General features: G+C 40.7%; 1 protein-coding gene across 2 annotated transcripts in view; it reads right to left on the minus strand.

Moving 5' to 3' along the window:
• The window catches only part of TCEANC2 (transcription elongation factor A N-terminal and central domain containing 2), a 43,314-nt gene that overhangs the window by 9,963 nt on the left and 10,533 nt on the right, over positions 1 to 22,818 (minus strand). Inside the window, exons 3-5 of one of the 2 annotated variants that reach the window (XM_019449207.2) lie at positions 22,390 to 22,531; positions 7,126 to 7,319; positions 1,558 to 1,645 (exon numbers count right to left, since the gene is read on the minus strand). In XM_019449207.2, the coding sequence (XP_019304752.1) occupies positions 1,558 to 1,645; positions 7,126 to 7,319; positions 22,390 to 22,531 (424 nt within the window). The remainder of the gene's footprint in view (positions 1 to 1,557; positions 1,646 to 7,125; positions 7,320 to 22,389; positions 22,532 to 22,818) is intronic. The other variant, XM_019449206.2, reaches the window with a different exon arrangement.

Raw genomic sequence — 22,818 nt, forward strand, 5'->3', positions numbered from 1 at the left:
CAAGCTTCCTGTAGACACTTTCATAAGATGAATGACCTATTTTCTGAGTTTGTCTTCCCTGAAAACAGGAAACAATTTTCTTTTTCTCACTTCCTTTTTTCCCTTCTCTCCCCACCCTGCCACTCATTCAAATACTTATTCAGCACTTACTATGTGCTAGGCTCTGTGCGTGGGCTGAGGAAAAAGCAGTGAACAAGGCTGACAGTCCTTGACTCCACGGAGAGCACAGCCCAGTTGGAGAGAAGTAGAGAACAGGACCGTAAGTATACGGAGTATCAGGAAAGAGAACAGGAATGGGTGCTGGGGCGCAGAGCTACAGCAAAGGGTCCCAAGCCAGGAGGGCAGCGCCTGGCTTTGGGAGAGAGTGATGTTTGACCCGAGACTTATCTGGTGAGGTAAAGTGGGCATTTGTTTTGTGAGAAATTCACAGAGCTACATACACATCTATCTTCTGTGCACTTTCCTATATATGTACTACAGTTCTATTTAAAAGAAAAGTTTAAGAAAAAATGTACTAAAAGTAAAAAAGGAACACCTGATATTCGATAAAACATCCTCACATAACAGAGAGACCGACAGAACAAAACGAATAGAGAAAGGAAGCTTGGGAGAAATAAGGACCAGGCAGAGAGCAAAACAGGACTGAGAGAAACAAAGAGAGAGACAAGGAGAATGACTGTCTAGGCCCAGACGTCTGCCTATGTGTAGCAGACAAAAGATGCTCAGGGAAGTTCGGGATCCTGATGACTATCTCCAAGGCCTGCATTGGAGTGAGTGGTATGGCAACATGGTTCTCCAGAATCCAGACTCCTTGAGCTTCTCGTAGCCTCCTGGGAGGGCACTGAACTAGCCCCCGGCCTGAGGCAGCCCTGGTACCAGACTACTTTAGGAGATGGCAAGGGTAGCTGCTGTTGGCCCACTGTTTGTCCAGCAACATTTGCCAGAGAGGCTGCTCACCTCAGTGTGAGGATGGTCAGTCACTGTTCAGAGATTCTCTTAACATAACAGACAAGAGGAAGTCTTCATTTTCCTTTTTTTTTTGAGGAAAGTGGTTGTTGGGGGAGAAGGGTATATGTGCATTTGCAAAAAGAGGTCATGGCCATTCCATCAAACTGTAATATACATATAAAAAGAACTTTAAGAGTACCTTGAAATTCACATAACTGGATACAACCCATACTTCATTCAGCAAATAATTCCTGAGTCACTACTCTGAGTCCGGCCTGATTTGGGTATTAGAGACACAGAGCAGAAAAGACCTGACCCTGCCCTCCAGGAACTCCCAGTGGAAAAAGGAGATGGCATGTATACAGATAACCGTGGGGCAGTGGACTGTGTGCCATACCAGTGATGTGACAGGGACAGGAAGCAAACACCTAACGATTCTCATGCATGCTTCTTGTTAAATGGAGGCCAATCACAAGGAGGAAAAATAGCAGTGATATTAAACTGTAAATCATAAGGGAAAAGAATTCATCACACACCCATGTGTACAAGTTCATTGCCCCAAGTGAAGAGTGTCTATCTTCTAACTGCCTTTGGATATTTCAAACCTACCCAAGTTGTTGAGTCCTCTCCAATGGGTCCTAACTTGGTGATTCAGGTTAAGTCCTTTGGGGTGAAAGGACCGGAGTCTCACTGAGACCTTGAGAAAAAGAGGTTTTGCCATGAGAAACATCCATGTGAATGGAAACGGGAACCAGAATGGGATATATCTGTATGAATGGGAATGGGAACAAGAAACCTAGGGATTTATTTAGAGACCATACCCTTTCTCTTGTGTGTCTCAAGATCTGTCTGGTCTCTTTCTTACATGTTTTTGCTCCTCTCTATTTGCCTTACTACCAATTCTAACCGCTTTATTCTCTCCCCTGTTCTACACATCTCTGCCCACAGCTTCTGCTCCCTCGTAACTCTTCCAACACCCCTTCTGCTTCAACACTCCTACTGCTGCTTTCTTGCCATTTCCTAGTTCACACTTCTCAGAGACAGAGAATCTGATTTGCCTTCCTTATCTATTTGTACCTGTAAGTTAACTGTGTGTCCAATCCTGGACAAACTGGCTGTATCTAGGGAAGATATAAAATGTGACCATCTAGAGCTGTCTTTCATCAAGGAGTCTGGACCCAGTGGGAAATGGTGCCATAATCAATTAGTGATGTTTGCCACATCCTTAAGCTCTTTAAAAGCAAGCTAAAGGAGGTCTTCTTCAGGTGTCTACCTCAAGTGTAGAACTTCCCACATTGGATTGTGACTATTTATTATCTATCTCCCTCAGAAGATGGTGAGCCCCTCTAGGGTTGTTACCATGTCGGAATTATTCCCGAATTCCTGATGCCCAGCATAGGTGCAGGCACAAAGCAAGTGCTCAGTAAGCATTTGTTAAATGAATATCCTTTTTCCCTGTGTATACTTCCATCCTTTCCTGCTCTTTCAATAATATCCTATGCATAAAAGATGAGATCTGAAATATAATGTTTCTATTTTAATATGTATTTTCTAGTTAGGAAAATGCTATCCCCTTCGACTGTCATCTCTTCCATAAAACCTTCCCAGATTCCCCCATCAGACTTCACTGTTCTGTCCTTTGTGTGTCTATACCACTTGCCAAACCGCTATTCCAGACATATTTTCATCCTGCCTTATATTTAGTCATTTGCAGGCTCTCAGCCAAGAAAGGATAAGCTTTCTTAGCCCAGGAAATGCGACTCATTTATGTTTATATTCTGTCCAGCACCAGCACCAATACTAAACATTTGTTGACTTGAATATCCACTGGGAGCAAACTTTGTATGAGTCTTCCAATAGCTTGACTGGATTTGTACACATCTTCCCACACTCCTTTTTGACCACTCGAATACATTTATGAGAGAGCTGGTCAAAGCCAGAGGTGCAGTCTGAGGCCATTAAACAAAGGAAAAACTAACAGTCCCATATGGGGACGTACCCCTGACCTGGATCTCATTAGCACCATCCGACAACCAACTGGGCCAACCGGCCAGTGTTTCATAACTCTTAATGATACGGGCTCACTTTGAGAATCAGGTTCATTTTTTTTTAATGACATAATAGGAAAATGATCACAGGCCATGAGGTAGGAAGGAGAGTGGATAATGAGGAAGGGGAAGTAAGAGAATGACACCACAGGGGACGTTCATATGAGGAAAGATCTAAAAGACAGGGAAGAACAAAGAAGATCCGGAAGGGAGAAGTAAAGGGGAATGGAGCATGGGTCTCAAAAGTGGAGTTTTTATTCATCTATCCCATTATTCCAAGAACAAGGAAACAATCCATAAATCTGGAAAGCGAGACCTGTGTAGAGTAATAAAGAGATGCGCCTTTTGGCTGTGTGTGTATATTCTTCATCTGTGGCTTTCACTACTAAAGGACATGACCCAAACAAATAACACGAGACCCTTTTTTCTACAAAAATGTAATGAGTGAATTTGCAAGAACACATACTAGGATCAAATTGTAAAGGCTTTTTAGTCACTGGGCCAGTAACTTACCCAATGGTTTACTACTGGCTGATAGAGTACATTTATGGAGATCTGATGTCTGATTTGAATGCACTCAACATTGGTTACTGTCAAAGACCAGATACTGGATTAGATGGTTCATTGATTCACCCTAATATGGAAATATTTCAGATGATGATAGGTGCTAGAAGTTAACCTTATATAAAAGTGCTTATATTTATATCTTCTGACATACCAAACTGATAAAAATACTATCAAATGCTGTTTATTATGCAAGGAAAACAGATTGATTTTTTTTGCCGAAGGAAGATGGTAAGATGCACATTTTTAATTTTAAAAATTTATTCTTTGGGAGCAAAACCATTTAGCTATGCTTAATCTGATATTTTTTCCAATTACATTGGGAAGCACTAACGAATGTATCACTTTTTTAACTTTGCTTTGTAACACTTGAGTGCTTACCACTTGATGTGCCATTTAAAGGATAATTAATGGATAAACTAAAAGGATAATTATTATGGAGTTTAATATAGCAGGCAAACTGCTCATTAATCCTTACAAGCATAGCTTCATTATTATCATTTACTTAAAAAGATACCACAGGGAACTGGTATTTACCACCACATTAACTACATATTATATACCCACACTCTATGTTCCTGCAATAATTTTGGCTTATTTAAAAAATAAACTTTATGTAAAATATTAAATAGCAAACCTTGTTGGCTAATCGATACTCTGGAAAATTAGACTTACAGTCTTCGTATTTTTTTCTTCTTTCAAGGGTTTAATAGTCATATTAAAACTTCGTTTAGAAGAACTTAAGCAAACTTACAGCATATTAATTTACTAAACTATCAAATAGACATTAAAAATTATAAACATGAAAAAATAAAGATATATAGAAAAGGATATATAAAATGACACTGATAATGATCAAGGTTAAAAGTAAAATGCAAATGTAAATAATCGTCAGTTTTCGGCGGTTATTTAAATAATCAATAAAAGCATCATATGGAACATTTAGCATATGATTGGCTCTTAATAAATATCGTATAATCATTAACTTGCCCAATATTCATTTAAAGAACTATAATAATTTACCAAACAGAAAATGCACCAAAATGTCAATAAGATTATGTCTGATGGTAGTTCAATGGTGATTTTATTTTTCCTTTCTGCATTTTCTCATTTTCTATCATAAGTTTGTATTAAAAAGCCCAAAACTCTATTTTTAAAAAGTAACATACCACAAGTCCATTTACCTTTCTTTTGTAGATGTATAATTGAGATAGAAAGGTTAAAATATTTTCTCAGAGAATGCAGACCTAGCGTTTAAATCAGACTTTTGAAATTGTTTCTTTTGTTAATAATATTAAATTATTCTTATTTATTTTTGAGAGAGTGTGAGTGCGTACACATGCCAGCAGGAGAAGGGCAGAAAGGGGGAGAGGGAGAGGGAGAAGGGGAGGGGGAGAGGGAGGGAGAGGGAGGGAGGGAGGGAGGGAGGGAGAGAGAGAGAGTGAGAGAGAGAGAGAGTCGCAAGCAGGCAGAGCCCAATGCAGGGCTCAATGCTGTGACCGTGAGATCATGACCCAAGCCTAAATCCAGAGCTGGATGCTCAATGGACTGAGCCACCCAGGTGCCTCTCAAATTATTCTTTAAGTATATTTTAATAGGGATATCTTAAGAATAGGAAAAAATATGGATGTTACATCTGATTTTTCGAAAATATTAATTGATCTATAAGATTTGTTTTTGATGATTATGAGCAAAACTACCAGGTGTACCTCAAACTACTAACATTTGAACTCTCAGCTATGGAAACAACAGAGATTATGTCTTGCCAATTGATTATATGCCTTGGAACTAAAGGTATGAGTGCTGACATTTTAAAAAAGGGGGAGCAGTGTCTTTTCAATAGACTGATAGTCCATAGCAGAGTCCATACCAGAATTTTTGCTTCAGTGGGAAGGGGAAGAATTTTAAGTAGGAAGGAACCAATACTCGTTAAGTGACTTCTAATCATCACATACTATATATACTATTCTTTGTGTGTTTCATTTCATCTTTCCAATAATTATAGGTGATAGGAATTATAATACTCATTTTACAGATAAAAAAGTCAAGTCTCAGAAGCATTAAGGGATTTGCCTACAGTGACACAACCAGTTCCTAATAGAGCCAGGGTTTTAATCCAGGTCTTGCTAGTCTTTCTGCAATACTATCTCCCAGAATGTTTACAAATTCAGAATCCTTAAAGAAAGCCCAGGTAGAGTTGGGGGGTGGGGATGAGGGGAAAGTGGGTGATGGGCACTGAGGAGGGCATCTGTTGGGATGAGCACCGGGTGGTTTGTTTGGTTTTTTTTCAATATGAAATTTATTGTCAAATTGGTTTCCATACAATACCCAGTGCTCATCCCAAAAGGTGCCCTCCTCAATGCCCATCACCCACCCTCCCCACCCTCCCACTCCCCATCAACCCTCAGTTTATTCTCAGTTTTTAAGAGTCTCTTATAGTTTGGCTCCCTCCCTAACTTTTTTTTTTCCTTCCCCTCTCCCACGGTCTTCTGTTAAGTTTCTCAGGATCCACGTAAGAGTGAAAACGTAAGGTATCTGTATTTCTCTGTATGACATATTTCACTTAGCATAACACTCTCCTGTTCCATCCACGTTGCTACAAAAGGCCATATTTCACTCTTGGTCATTGCCAAGTAGTATTCCATTGTATATATAAACCACAACTTCTTTATCCATTCATCAGTTGATGGACATTTAGGCTCTTTCCATAATTTGGCTATTGTTGAAAGTGCTGCTATAAACATTGGGGTACAAGTGCCCCTATGCATCAGCATTCCTGTATCCCTTGGATAAATTCCTAGAAGTGCTATTGCTGGGTCATAGGGTAGATTTTTAATTTTTGAGGAACCTCCACACTGTTTTCCAGAGTGGCTGCACCAGTTTGCATTCCCACCAACAGTGCAAGAGGGTTCCCGTGTCTCCACATCCTCACCAGCATCTATAGTCTCCTGATTTGTTCATTTTAGCCACTCTGACTGGAGTGAGGTGATATCTCAGTGTGGTTTTGATTTGTATTTCCCTGATGAGGAGTGACGTTGAGCATCTTTTCATGTGCCTGTTGGCCATCTGGATGTCTTCTTTAGAGAAGTGTCTATTCATGTTTTCTGCCCATTTCTTCACTGGATTATTTGTTTTTCGGGTGTGGAGTTTGGGGAGTTCTTTATAGATTTTGGATACTAGCCCTTTGTCTGACATGTCATTTGCAAATATCTTTTCCCATTCCGTCGGTTGCCTTTTAGTTTTGTTCAATGTTTCCTTTGCAGTGCAGAAGCTTTTTATCTTCATGAGGTCCCACTAGTTCATTTTTGCTTTTAATTCCCTTGCCTTTGGAAATGTGTCAAGTAAGAAATTGCTGCGGCTGAGGTCAGAGAGGTTTTTGAGCACTGGGTGTTGTATGGAAACCAATCAGACAATAAATTATATTTAATAAAAAAAAAAAAAAGAAAGAAAGAAAGAAAGAAAGCCTAGGTAGAATAAAGCCAAAGCACTAAGACTATGAAAGATCATTACGAAAATGTGAGGCTCGTTTACCTAAGAGAATCACATTCCAACCAGGAGACATTACCTCTAATTCCAAGGCTTCTGAGAGTAATTTCTGGGCATTTTTCCTGAATGTCTCAGTTTTGGGGTCACTTCGCACTTCAATAGAAGGTCTATCTAAGTGTTTTTCAATGAAAGTTCTCCACTCAGTGTAAACTTCTCCAGCAAGACAAGCCACTTCTGAATCTGAGTGCTGACGCATCTTATTCACAGTGTGACCTGAAACAAGAGAGGAGAAACCAAAGGAAAGGTTGTTCTGTTTTCTACTGAAAACTACAGGACTAGAGGGACTGATGTGTGACATGCAGAAAGTCATTTACATACCTAAGGATGTAAAGCCTCTTGTGCAAAGGAAGACCCATTTCTCAAAGGCTGAGATAACCAGATAATCATGGCAGGAGAATCACTAGACTTGCCAATGCAATAAGTCATAAAATAGAAGCATGATCAATAGATACTTAAAATGGAACAATTAAAGTACCAACTCCTCAATTCAAAAATTGCAATAAAAGAAAATGAATTAAGCATTTGTCTTGTCTTTTTGGTACATATTATATTTCAGAACAACCAAATAGCCCTAGTTATTGAGGGAATGTTCTTTATTCAACTAAGAAGTGTGAAAAGATTGACAGAATTTTAAAAATTTCATAGCCCATGATGAAATAATTCATTCAGGTGACAAGCATCAGTGGATGAACTCATTCGATGAAAGGCTGATGGGGAAATTTATAATGGAGGGAGGAGCTGTCAATGCCTGAACCACTAATCAATCTTAGTGCCCCGAAGAGTGCGGCTATCGGACAGACGTAGCACTTCACAGCCCTACCTATGAGTAGTCCTGCACCCTCCTCCCAAAGAAAAGAGGAACCAGAATCCAACTAGTTATTCAAAGCTATCTGGCTAATAGAAAATATGAGAGGCAGCAGAATAAGTTAAATTATAGTAGGAGGAAAAAGACACATCCTGAATGTGGGACATTCTACAGGACCACAGACCCGATTTCCTCAATAGTCAATGGCATTTTTATTTTGTGTTATAATTAAGTTTTTATTTGAGTGTAGTTGACACACAATGTTACATTAGTTTCAGGTGTACAACATAGAGATTCCACAAGTTTATACCTTATGCTATGCTCACCATACAATGCTATGACAGTCCCATTGACTATATTCTTTCTGCTAGGTTTTTCATTCCTGTAACATAGTCATTCCATAACAGGAAGCCTGTATCTCCCACTTCCCTTCACCCATTTTGCCCATCCTCTACTCCCCCCCTCCCCTGGTAGCCATCGGTTTATACTCTATGTTTACAGGTCTGATTCTGGTTTTTGTTTGTTTTTTATTAAATATTTTATTTGTTAAGTAATCTCCACTTAACCCAATGTGGGGCTCGAACTCATGATCCTGCAATCAAGAGTCACATGCCCCGAAGACTGAGCCAGCCAGGTGCTCCTGCTTATTCATTTGTTGATTTTTTTTTTTTTTTTTAAAGGGAGTAACGTTATGGACTGCTATAGATTAAGAGTCTTTTGAGCTCAAACTACCACATGCAATGTGTGATTCCAATCCTGACTGCAACAAATCAACCAACTATTAAAAGAGATTTTGAGATACACAAGGAATATGAATATACACTAGATATTAAATTATACCAAGAAATTACTATTTGTTAGGAATGATAATGGAACTGTGGTTATGTAAGAAAATATCTGTATCTGGGGTGCTTGGGTGGCTCAGTCAGTTAAGCTTTCGACTCTTGATTTTGGCTCAGGTCATGATCTCATGGTTTGTGAGTTCAAGTCCCACACTGGGCTCTGTGCTAATGGCGCAGAGCCTACTAGGGATTCTCTCTTCCCCTCTCTTTCTCTGCCCCTCTCCCCTGCTTGCTCTTTCTCTCTCTCAAAATAAATTTTAAAAAAATTAAAAAAAGAAAATTTGTATCCGAAAAATATAGGAAATTTTCAGAGATGCGTACTGAAGTCTGTAGAGCTGAAATAATAAGAGGTCTGGGATTCTGCTTTAAAATACTTCAGCAACAGCACAAAAACACGAAAAAAGGAAAGATGAAGTAAGTGGGACCATATCTTTAAAAAAAATTTTTTTTTAATTTGTTTATTTTGAGAGAGACAGAGACAGTGCAAGTGGGGGAGGGGCAGAGAGAGAGAGGGAGAGGGAGAATCCCAAGCAGGCTCCACGCTGCCAGCAGAACTGCCCAAGGCGGGGCTCAAACTCACAAAACCATGAGCTCATGACCTGAGCCAAAACCAAGAGTTGGACACTTAACTGACTGAGCCACCCAGGTGCCCCAGGACCAAATCCTAACAGTTACTGAATCTGGGCGAAGGGCATATGGGGGTGTGTTCTATGATTTTCTTTATTTTTATGTATGTTTGAGATGTGCATAATAAAAATGGAAAAAGAGGGAAAGGATCAAAAATATATCAATATGCAAAAGTACTCAAAAATAATTACACAGAAAAGCAAAGAAATCAACTAAACACTTAGATTTAAAAACTTAAAAAGTAGGGGCACCTGGGTGGCTCAGTTGGTTGGGCGACTGACTTCGGCTCAGGTCATGATCTCACAGATCGTGAGTTCAAGCACCACGTCGGGCTCTGTGCTGACAGCTCAGAGCCTGGAGCCTACTTCAGATTCTGTGTCTCCCCCTCTCTCTACCCCTCCCCTGCTCACACTCTGTGTCTCTCTGTCTCTCAATAATAAATAAACATTAAAAAAAATTGTTTTTAATAAAAAATAAAAACAAAAAGTAGAGGGGCACCTGAGTGGCTTGGTTGATTGAGCACCCAACTTCAACTCAGGTCACGATCTCATGGTTTCATGGGTTCAAGCTCTGTGTCAGGCTCTGTGTGCTGCTTGGGATTCTCTCTCTCTCTCTCTCTCTCTCTCTCTCTCTCTGCCCCTCCCCCATTCACACTCACTCTCGAAATAAATAAATGATAAAAAAAATTTTTAAACACTTAAAAAGTAGACAAATATTAGCTATATTTAAAAAAATCAATTGCTTTCTTACATCTGCAATAGCTAGTCTGAATACATTAGGGAGAGATTCTGCTTAAATAAGTAAAACCATAAACCACTTAGCAAAAGATTAACAAGAGTGGGGTACCCTGTCTTCGGGCATGTCATCTCTGATTCCAACAGCCCCAACTGGCTTCTCTGCCTAAGTTTCAAACCCCTTAATGGCATCTCCCACACTGCAGCCAGAGTGGCCTTTTTAAAACCTAACTATTCTTTCTTTCTTTTATGTGTATTTATTTAATTTTGAGAGAGAGAGGGAGAGAGAGAGGGAGCGAGCAGGCAAGGGGCACAGAGAATCCCAGGCAGGTTCAGCAGAGCCCGATGTGGGGCTCGAACTCATGAACTCATGATCATGATCTGAGCTGAAATCAAGAGTTGGACGTTTAGCCAACTAAGCCACCCAGGCACCCCAAAACTTAACTGTTTTCTGTTTTCAGGATATTTTTTCTAAAACATAAATCTGACCATTTCACTCCTCCACTTACAGCTTTCAATCCTGTATCCAAACTCATATCTTGTCACACAAGTCCTTTCACAATCTGTCTCCTCCCACCTACTTTCCAATGAACATTCAGTCTGCCTGGAATACTCTTGCTTCCCTCTATCTGGTTAACTTCCCTTCTGCCTTTAAGACTCAGTTTAGGAGTCCCCTACTCCAGGAAGTCTTCCTAACACCCCCCAGTCTTGGTTGGTGCCTCTCCTCCCCTGTGCTTCCTTAGCACCTTGTGCTTCTGTTCACAATAATTGTCACAGTAAGTTGTAATCATCTGATCAGCTATCTCTCTTGCCCACCAAAGACAGCTTCAGGGCAAGAGCTGTGACATGTCCATCTTTGTCTCTCCAGCAGAGAACACAGTGGCAGAAGGTAGGGGTTGGCAGAGTGGGTGTCCAGTGAATGTTGGTGGAATGAAACACCCATATAAAGAATGTATTTTTACTAAAATACGTGAGAAAATGTGAACGAAAGGGGAAAATGTACAACGTTGTGAAATAGAAAGATTAGCACAAAGAGAAACAAGTAAGACACAGTCCTTGGAATTTAACCTACACTCACTCTGCCAAAGTGTACAAAGATGATACGTGTGCAAAAATACCCTTATAGGTACTGTGATAGTGAAAAGCTAGGAACAATGAGAAGTTCATCATTCAGGGTCCAATTTGTTAAATAAATTATAGTCCACTTGAACAACGAATACTTTGCAGCCATTAAAGACTGGAATAGCTCTACATGTAGTAACATGGAAAGATGATTACTTTACTCAGGTTCTCAGAAGAGCACGCACAGCATGAGCCAATATTTACTTTCACAATTATATTTGTGTATACATATAAGCACACATATTTGTTTATATGCAGGGACAAAGTCTAAAGAATTTATAATGAAATTATTAACTGGGGTCTCCTCTGAGTCGTACGACTGAATGCATCTGTGCAGTTCAGCTCAGTCTCATGGGTTGGCTCAGCCTGTACGCAATCCTAACGGCATGGTTGTGTTGTACTAGAGGTGCATTCCGGTTTCTTCGGAACACAGATCCTTCTCTTCATGTGTCCCCCTTCTTATCCCTTTCTCTCTCCAAGAAAGACACTGTTGATCAGGCTTTACATGTGAGCAATGAAGATGCCGAAGTCCCTCAAACAGCGTCCCTCTGCTTGTCAAATCCAATGGACCTTCTCCATCCTGATGTAACTTGATGCCTCTGTGGCCTCTGATATTGTTTTCTGTCTTCTGAAATATTCTCTTCCACCACTTTTTGAGACACCACCTGTTACTGTTCTTTCTCTCTCTTCTGCTGGCTGCATATGCCTTACCCAAACTTTAATTATCAGTGAACCCAAGCTGGGGCATTGTCCTTGGTCTCTTCTCTTCTTTCTCCACCTGCTCTCCCTGAGGAATCTTACCCACTCCTGTGGTCCAACTACCATCTGCAAGCAGATGACTCCCAAGTATTAGCCCAAAGGCTCCCACTGACACCAGTCTCCTACTGGACACCTCCACTTGTTTATTTTGCAAGTACCTCTAACTCAACATTTCTAAATGGAGAATGGAACTCACTATTATCCCCCCTCAGTGTCCTGTACTTGTCCCTCCTGTACTTGTCATACAACAGCACCACCACTCACCCATCATTTCGGGCTCCTTAACATTTTTTGTATCTTTCCCTTTTCTTCCTCACTGCTACCTTAATCCAGGTCCTCATCACCTCTCCACAGGTCTACTGCAAAAATGTACTAACCAATCTCTGTCCCCAGTTTGGTCTTCTCCAACTCAATCTCATTACTGAAGTCAAAATAACCTTTTACAAACACAATGTGATCTCATTACTCCCTTACCAAAAGTCCTTAAATGGCTCTCCTCACTGCTCTTAAATTAATTCCTAAGTATAACATCCAAGCTCTCGATGACTTGGAACTTCCCCGGCCTTACCTCTCACCTTTTTGCCCTCTTTCCTCCCTCCCAGCCCTCCTACCCCTTTGCCTCCATGAGCTAAGTTCTGGCTAAGGAGAGCAACTTGCATGTCCTTGTTTTGGGTCAGGCTGTCTGGCTTTCTTACATTTCTGTGCCTTAGCTCACACTGTTCCCTCTGTCTACAAGGTTTAAATACCCACCTTCCCCTCTAAACTGTAAACATCTTGAGGGCAGGACCCCATACGTCACTCCAAGTTATATTGCCAGCTCTTGGCATAGTGACTAGCACAATAAGTGTTTGCTGAACTGAATCAAACAGTTAAATAAAAACCACTTACATTTGGCTTTCAAATTGCTTTTGTACTAACATTTGAATATGGATGCAGTTGATTGGGAAAATCACACAACTGCAAACAAAATAATGGAACTATACTACAAAGAATGGAATCCAAAGGCACTGGGAAAATGAAAAGTTTCTAATTCTTACTCATTGTTAAGAATTCTTCCTACTCCAGATTGTATATGAATTATCCTCATTATGTAGTTATTTCATTTTTATAACTGAACAACGAAGTAAAAACTATTCTATCTCCTTTTCCAAATGAGAAAAGGAAGCTCAGCAAAGTAACTTGCCCAAGGCCTCACAACCAGTAAGTGTATAAGCCAGGATGTGAACACACACAGCCTGACTCCAGAGCCTGCACACTTAGCCGCTTATACCCTGTACTTCTCTGTATTAGGGACTGGCACATGGGGAGTGTTTGATATAATGTAGTTCACCTTCTGGATATTCCCAAATCAGAAGAGCACAGGTCTTAAGAGGTGGCCAAAGGGCAAAAGGCTTTGACTCTCAGGCCAGGCCAGTGGGGTCACTGCTTCTGGCCTGTAGGAGGCAGTATACCTCACAGATGCCCCATAGGAACCCCACCCAGACTGGTCAGGAGGTACTGCCAACACCAGCCAAGCCCTTCCGGGAAGGGTAGCACTGTAAGGGAGCCCAGGAAGATCCAAGATTTGTCACCAAGAGGGTGACAGCAGGAAAGGTAGTCGGTCCGGGGCAGGAAAAGAGAAGAGAGGGGGTCTAGGAAATCTTCTAGGACAAAAAAAAAAAAAAAAAAAAAAAAAGACAAAATAACAAATTTTAGATCATAAAGGGAATTTCATGGTAACAATGATGACAGTTAGTCACTGTGCTAAATGCTTTACCTACCTTAACTCACTTAAGCGTTGGAACAACACTATGAGGTAGGTGCTGTTAGGATTCACCATTTTACAGGTAAAGAAACTAAGGAACTGGAAATTAAGTGACTTGTGGGACACCACAAGTAAGAAGCAGGACCAGGTTTCAAATGTAGGCAAAGTGGCTCCAGAGCTCACGCTTTAATCCTATACTCTTGTCTCTGGTAATGATACAGTCCTACCTCCTCCTGACTGAGATGAAAAAATATGAGGCTCTGTGACCTTACCCCAAGGTCACAAGTTGGTCAGTAGCTACATCAAGGAAGTTTATGATCTGCAAAGTCATTATGTGCTCCATGAAGTTTATGTTTTAAAGCAAGCAGTGCCCCTGGCTGGTCTTATGATCTAAGTCCAGTCCCCTAGGTTTAAGGGTAGGGGGTTTCTGCATCCCAACACATTGTTAAGACGAATTCCCTGCAGGAAGCAGTCTTTTTGCTCATTTGGCAAACATTACCGAATACAAAGTATATACCAGGTCTTGTGCTAGACCCTGGGATAGAATGCTGAATAAGACAATCCTGTACTCAAGGAGCTCCAGGTAGGTCTAAGCCTAGGAGAAGACACCTAAACAAAACAAAATACGGAAGTATTACAGGCAGTTCCAGGGTCCTAAGACAGTATTGAAGTGGAAACCCAGGGGGGTCAAAAGGACAGAGGAGTCAATTCAGCTGGCAAAGGGGAACACCATGAAAAGAGGTAATTCTCGTCTTGAGTCTCGACAATGACTCAAGAAGACAGGACTCACATGAGAAGTACAGTGAACGAGAACATAGAACCTGAAACAGCATGGCATAATTTAAGGGCTGTGGTAAGAAAAATAATGATTCCCAAGGATATCCATGCCCTAATCCTCAGAACCTGTGAATATATTACCTCACATGGAAAATGGGACTTTGATGAGATTAATGTTAAGGACCCTGAGATGGGGAGATTAGCCTTAATTATCTAAGTGGGCCCAATATACTCACATGGGTCTTTAAAAGTAGAAGAGACAGAAGGCTTATGTTGGGGAGGTAAGTGTAAGAATTCGACCCACAACTGCCAGCTCTACAGATGAAGGAAGGGAACCATGAGCCACAGAATGTAGGTGCTTCTAGAAAGTAGAAAAAGGCAAGGAAACAGATTCTCCCCTAGAATATCCAGGAAGGAAGACAGCCTTGTCAACACCTTGATTTTACCCAATGAGACTTGTCCTGAACTTCTGACCTATAAAACTATAAGATAATAAATAAATCTGTGTTTCAAGGTTTTCAACCACTAATTTTGTGGCACTTTGTCATGGCACCATTCAATGGAAAATGAATACAGGAATCTATAAGTACTTCAAGATTGCTGAAGCAGTGACAATCTATGGGACAAATCGAAAAGAAAAGGTCATTTGGAAGGTCTTTACCACTAACTTATTCCATAACCTTTATCAAGTTAAATCGCACACCCATTCATTGACCCACTCACTAACTCACTTATTCATCCAACAAACATTTTTAGCTTCACATAGAAGACTGTTTCATCTGGGTCTCAAGTGAAGGAAAAGTAAGAGTTCACCAGGGACAAAGGTGCGTCTTTAGGTTTCAAGAGGTGGCATGACATGGCGTAAGTACATCAGAGCTTTGTCACTTATTATTTGGTTTTCTGACCTAGGGCAAGTTCCTTCAAACTCTCTAAGCTTCAGTTTCCCATTTGTAAAACGGAGAAAATCATAACGTTTCCCTCACACACCGTTAAGTGGATCAAATGAGATCATAGATCGGAAAGTACTTTGGAAGTACAGGGTTTTTTGCTGTTGTTAACCAGTCGTGAATGAAAGTAAGACGTCTCTGAAATCAGATCAATAGGACTGACATAAAACTTTCCCCAGAATATTCGTGTATACAATATGAAAAAAGGGGAGCATGCTTGCTCACTCTACGGCCTTACGAGACATTTACCCAGTACTCCTTGCCCACTTATTTCCTCTATAATAAAGGTATCCAGTCACAGAGCCCTTAATTAAGTGCTAGGTCCAAAGGCTTTTGTCCAGCCAGCCCTCGACTTCCCAGACCACTTGAGAATAGTGAGGGCACACATTTCTCCTGCCTCCTAAAACACTCTCCTCCTGGGCCTGCACATCACTGTACTGCCCTGGCTCTCTCCCTCCTCCTTCTTAATTACACCTCTACCTCTTCACTGGTTCCTCTTCCTCCTCCCACTTCCCCTCCACAGACATTCGCTCAGGTTCAATCCTTCACCCCTTTAATCTGTTCTTTTACTCAGAGAATTCATCCACTTAGGTGACTTTAAGCAAATATTTCCAGGCAGATGAACTTCCAAACATGTATTTTTAGTCTTAAATCTCTCATCTGCACTTCAATCCCACATCTCCGATTGCCTGTTGGACATTTCTACCTAAGAGAGTTTACGTCAGAGCAAAATCCAAGAGATGCTGACTAAAATGGGAATACAAGGAGAAAACTCTCAACTGGGGTACATAAGAAATGGCACTAAATTCTGACTTAAAAGAGGTAAGTTTGAGCAGATGGCAGAACCCATAGAAATGCTCCAATAAAATAAAGGCACATATGGCTGGGGTCCAGGGCACAATGACAGTCTGTCTGCTAACCAGGAAAGAATGCTGCCCCAAGAGACCTGGGTTCTCATTACATTGCTAGTGCTAACCTCACTAAGTGGCCCTGGATAAGTCACTTCATCTTCCTGGGTCTTAGTTTCCTTCTTTACAAATTCAAGTAGCTAAATGGATTTAAAAGTGTTACAACATTGACATTTATAGAATTCAGAAATAGATAACAAAAATTAAAAGATCTCAACAGTAAACAAAGAATACAATTCACAAAGAAAAGAAGAGAGTGCCTATAAACACAGAAAACAATTCATTCTATGCAGCAAATGAAAAACAAGATGCTATTTTTACCCATTAAATTAGTAAGATTTTAAGAAAATGGCAGGAATATAAACTGGAACATTTCTAAAAGTCTAAGATTCAAAAATGAATCAGGCTAGGAGATATATATGCCCAAGAATTACCTGAAATAAGGCCTCAGTTAAGCTGAAGTGGACAAGCTCTTTGGGTAGGTACTCTAAAGTCCCTTTTGTTTGGGGAAAGGGACAAGGACTGAAGAAAGAGAGAAGGGCAAGAAACAGGATATACAAAGCTAGAAAGAGCCATGGAGGGAATCCTTGACCCTGTGGTTTTCACTGATTTGATGAACGTATCCTGAGCTGCTGCTATATGCCACACTAATGCTTGAAAAGCACTGGTGAATAAAATAGCATGGTCCTGCAGGCACAGAGCCGCAATTTAGGAAATAAAAGACAAACAAGCCAAAAAATGAGCTAATTATAAAGTCAGATAAGGCATATGAAAGAAATAAACATATAAAATAACAGACACAGAATGGGCAACAGGTTCAGTGCCATTTATGTCAACAGAAAAGAGAGTAATCAATGGTCTCAAGTTCACAGATCTGGGAAGATAAGAAATGAGACAAGAGTATTGGATCTGGGTAGAAAGAAATCACTCGTGTCCTGTGAGGAAAGAAGAGTGGTGTAGGAGAAGCCAGGATGGAAAGGGTTTAATGAAGGAATGGGAGGGGCGGGAATGGGAGTTGTGAATGCGTATCAATCATTTTTAAAGGAATTTGGCTATAAAAGAGAAACAGGTGCCTGGAAGACGCAGCAGACAGTTAAAGGGGAAGATCTGAGTGTGTCTGAGGGCAGATAGGATGAGCTGGAGGAGAGGGTAACAAAGCGAAAGGCATGTTGGCATCCTCATTCCCTATCACTTCCACAGTCAGTCCCTGCTAAGCCCAGTCCGTTCGCCCAGACCAGGTTCCCTCTATGAACCTGTCACTCCGCAGGCTGGCTTCTCTCCTGTTCCAAAAGTCAGAACTTTCTTCCATCCCACATTTCTTTTCTGATACTGCTGCCTCTCTTTTCTTTCAATACAAAATTTTTTAAAATGGCCAGTTTCATTTCCTTACTTCTTCCTTACTCTTCCCGTTTCTGCTCCTAACCTTGCCTTTGAAGCTGTCTTCATCAAAACTGTTAATGACCTTACTTTGCAAAATCTAATAGATTTAGCTTATTTGGCCCTTTGACAACAATGGACATACTGACACTACCCCCCCCCCCCCCCCCCCCCCCAGCAAATGCCCACTCCTTCCCACTGCATGACAGCATTCCCTCCTGTTTTCCTGGTCACACCTTCACAGTTTCCTTCTACAAGTCTCTTAAATACTGGTGTGCCTCAGGATTTTGGACTTGGCTCTTAGCTTTTCTTATATACTCTCCCCGGGCAAGCTTATTATTTCTGTTGCCTCGGTTTCTAGCTATATGCTGATGATGAATCTCAAGTGTATATTTATAGTCTCTCCTTAGCTTCAGCCTTGTACATCTAACATCTTGTTGGACATTTCCTCTTGGATGCCCCACAGTATATCAAATACAGTAAGTCTAAAATGGAACTTGTTATTCCCCCCATCTCTATGGTAATAAGTGGTACTGCCATCCACCAATTTGCCCATATGAGAAGTCTGGGCTTCAACCTTCATTCCTTTATCTTCATTCCCAACATCCAATCAATGTCTACATCCTTCGGATTTTAATCTCTTGATTCCAACCACACTTCTCCATACCCACAATGACTATCCGATCCAGGTCACTCTCATTTCTCACCCAGACATTTCAATTGCATCTTAACTGGCCTCCCTGCCTCTAGGTTTGCTTTTCTCCAACACTCTTCTGGTAGACAGATTTCCCTAAAACGCAAATCTGAATATGTCACTCCTCCATTCAAAACACTTCGATGCAACCACTTTTTATCCTTAAGAACTCAGGCTTTACGATGGACTAAAGCTACCCTTGCACTGCAATACACTAGATAAATTCTGGACAAAAGTGACTTCATTCCCTCAAAAAAAGTAGACAGAGGTTAAAGAAGTAGGGTTATCCTAAGGGGTGATGTTACAGCGATGTTACTAAAATACTTAGCTTTGGGCCCATGGTGAAGTGGGAGAGTTAACCGGTTAGTTGGACTCTGATACTGGGCTGGGATCTTTGCAAGGTGTGCTAAAGTATTCCAGGTAAGAAGTGGTCCTTGACTACTGGCAGAAAGAAAAAAAAAAAAAAAAGTGAATCCCCTCTAGAGATAAGCTCCAACTTAACCCCACAGAATTTCCATGGATTAAAAGAAAAGAATGAGCTCACAATTAAACATCAACGAGCACATGGAAAGGCAAGCACCATAAGACTTAGAAGAAACAAAGATTTAAACCCCCAAGGACTATAAATATTAGAATAGTCAGATGAAGTATACAGAAGAACCATACATTAATATTTAAAGAAATCAAAGGCACTATCACAAGGATGTACAAACAATATTTAAAAGAGATTGGGGGGAAATTTTATAAAAATGTAAAACAGTTTTTGAAACAAAAAACTCAGTGAATGGGTTCAACAGCTGATTAGAGTGAGCTGAAGAGAGAATTAATGACTTGGAAGATATATATCTGAAGAAATTTACTGGAATTCTATGGGATAAGGAGATAGGATTATGACAGACAAGCTAAGGGGTATGGAAAATAAAAGGTCTAAACATACTTCTAATTGTAGAATCCAAAAATGAAGGAATAATGAAAGAGAAGCACTTTGGGGGCGTCTGGGTGGCTCAGTTGGTTGAGCATCCAACTTCAGCTCAGGTCATCTCATGGTTCATGAGTTTGAGCCCCACACTGGGCTCTCTGTTGTTAACAGAGCCCACTTTAGATACTCTGTCCCCATTTCTCTCTGCCCCTCCCCTGTTTGCACTTTCTCTCTCTCAAAAATAAACAAACATTAAAAAAAAAAAAAAAAGAAATACATATTGTGGTAGCCAATCTACTAATAGCCTCCAAAGATCCTTACCTCTTGGTGTTCATAACCTGTATGCAGTTGCCTCCCAAATTTTACCTGGGTTGGTCTCGGTGACAGAAGCGATACCTTGCCACTTCCAAGATTAGATAATGAAACACGCTGTGGCATCCATCTTGGTTGTTCTCTCTTGGGTCTCTTGTTCTGGGTAAGTCAGCTGCCGTGTCATAAGCAGCCATAAGAAGAGGCCCATGTGATGAGGAACTGAGGCCTCCTGCCAGCAGTTCAGTGAATGAGCCATCGTGAGATCCTCAAGCCCTGGTGAAACTTTCAGATGACTGCAGCCCCAGCCAACAGCTTGACTGCAACCTCTTAAAGGACCGTGAGCCAGAACCACCCAAATAAGCAGCTTCCAGATTCCTGACCCTCAGAAAAACTATGTGAGATAACAAAAGCTTAAGCTGCTAAATTTGGGGGTGATTTTTACACAGGGATAGACAACTAATACACACACTAAGACCAAACAGGCTTACAAAGAGCCTCTTCCATCTGGTCCAGACTGCCTCTCCAGTTTCATTTCTTGCCACACTTTCCCGTTTATTACATTTCACACACACCAAACTTTTAGTTTCTGGAATGCATCATGTTCTCTCCCCCCTCCAGTCCTCTGTAAAGCTCACGTTACCCACTATCTAACACATTCTTCAACACCTTCTTCTCTACTCCCAATGCATATACTCCTTTGGCTAGCTTCTACCCATCATCAGAGCACTCATCACACTGTATGATAACTCTTATTAAACTGTCTGTCCTTCCATTAGACTGCAGGATCCAAAAAGGAGAGGACAATATCTGTCTCCTTTATTATTACGCCAGCGCAGTTCCTAGCACAAAGTAGTCAGTAAATATTTGTCCCTTTTAGCCCACAGGATATGGACAGGCAGGAGGCTAAAGGTAGAAGAATGGAGACATTTTCAGGCAATGATCCAAATGAATCTTCAGCCTAGCAACTGAAGTAACTACAAAGGAACCAAGAAACCCCTATATTCCATACAACCTCAGGTTTAGGGAGGGCTTAGGGTAAGGTCAGGAATCAAAAGTTGGATAATTTCCAGCTCCTCCTAAGTTAAGCCTCCTTGTTATGGTTTCATTATGATCCTTGAATTGAAATCTATGAACATCAGACACACCCATTCTTAAAAGCACACTTGCAATTGTACTCGAAGGACAAATAATTTTTTTTTACTTGATCTCTGTGCCCAATGTGGGGCTTGAACTCACAACCCTAAGATCAAGAGTCACCTGCTCTACTGACTGATCCAGCTAGGCACCCCATAAACAGAAATATATATTTTTAAATGATCATCTGGTCTGTGTTTGTGGGACAATTCCAGCCTATTCCGTTGATATTTATGATCTGGGCAGAAATGGCATTTGTGGTGTGTGCCTAAATATGAACATACACATACACATATGTACATATATACATGTCACAAAATATTAATCACTAGTACCCTCTACTGGTGGAAATACCTTATCGGCTCATATGAATGGTCTTATTGCCCTCTAGTGACCATGACTTATAAAGAGAAAATCCAGCAGCAGATGGGAGAATCTCCTTGGCTGTAATGATGGGGTTTTATGTTCTTTAAGCATCTAATTTTCTCAGATTCTGGTTTATATTACAGGGGTGCAACTCTCGAGACTCTTGGGGGGCCCTCTGGGGGATTCCACACAGCTCTTGCCAGCTGTTAGCGCCAGTCTGAAGCTGCTCTCTCTTTTGCTTCCCATGAACAAGAGGTCAAGGGGAGGCAGAGAAGGCATTGGTTGCACTGGCGAGGGCAAGAACAGCAGCTGTGAATGACTACCCTGGACTCCCTAGGGAGCTGGGAGCAGCTTGAGGAACACATGTTGGCCCTCCCTTACATATTATTCACAGTTGTGTACTGTACTAAAATGGCAATTCAACGTAGTCCCTGACTTACCTTTTAAACATCTCAATGCTGTAATAAAGGATGTAGCGGCAAATGTTGCCATCATTTTGTTTTTACAAACCACACTCTGCAAGTTATTTCTGCTCAAGACAGAAAAGCTAAGATTTAACTGTCAAGATTTAGCAGAAATGTCATCTCTTCTATGAAATCTTTTCTGAATTCCCCAGATGTAGGTGACTGCTCTGTCCTTTGTGCCAGCAGGTACCTTGTACAGAGTACAATGATATCCAGGATACTCTTTATACGTTTTTATTTATAACCTATAATATTTTCTGCTCCTCATTGCCTACACGCTTGTTTCTCCTACCAAACCTCAAGTTCCTTGAGGTGACAAACCATGTCTCATTCATTTCTACACATCTTGCGTCAAACGCGCTCAAAATGTTATCCCTAGATCACTGCTGGTTACCAGTCTATGAGGTAAGTACAGAAACTGAAGTATGCATTAAGAAACTTTAATAGCAATTTGACGGAGTAATTCTGTACCTGTTGAATCTAAAAAAAAAAAAAGAAAAAGAAAAAAAAAGAAGAAAGAAGAAGAAGTGTGGCTTGTATTTTGTATATTTTAATTTTATTTTTCTGGAAATTTTTATTATGTGTTATAGAAGTATTGGTCTGCAACCAATGGAGAATTTTTTAAACAATGGTCCTTCACCACGGACAGTCTGAGAGGCACTGATATGATAGATAACTTAATGTTTGAGGCAGGGAAGAGAGGAAGAAGAGACAAAATATAAGCACTTTTCATAAAATTCAGAAGAACATACCTATCCTTGTTGATTTTAACACTTCCCTGGAGGGTATTTTCTTCTTTAATTCTCGTAAAGCTTCAACTAGATTCTCTCTGGTCTGACCAGGAAGCTCCAGCGTAGTTTTCCACCTTTTTATGTCTTCTATAACCACAACTCTCTGGGAAAAAGAAAAGTCATTTGGAAATGGAACATTTTCATTAGAAAAACATCTGCCTTCACCTGAGTTAATGGGGCTCCTATTGACATATGAATTATTGATTATGACCTGAACCAAAGCACAGTACGTGATGGCCCCAAATGATGGGTAATTGCTTAAAAGCAGGTCCCGCTTACTGCAAATGAGGAAGAGAGTTACATCTATTAGGAAAAGTGCAAGTTTTAATCTCACCATGTCAGACACTGCTGGGCACTTAGCAGAGAGAGGCAATAAGGATGAGAAGAAAA

This window comes from Panthera pardus, unplaced genomic scaffold (genome assembly GCF_024362965.1).
Source record: "Panthera pardus isolate Hobbes unplaced genomic scaffold, ASM2436296v1 HiC_scaffold_11, whole genome shotgun sequence".
Taxonomy (NCBI): domain Eukaryota; kingdom Metazoa; phylum Chordata; class Mammalia; order Carnivora; family Felidae; genus Panthera; species Panthera pardus.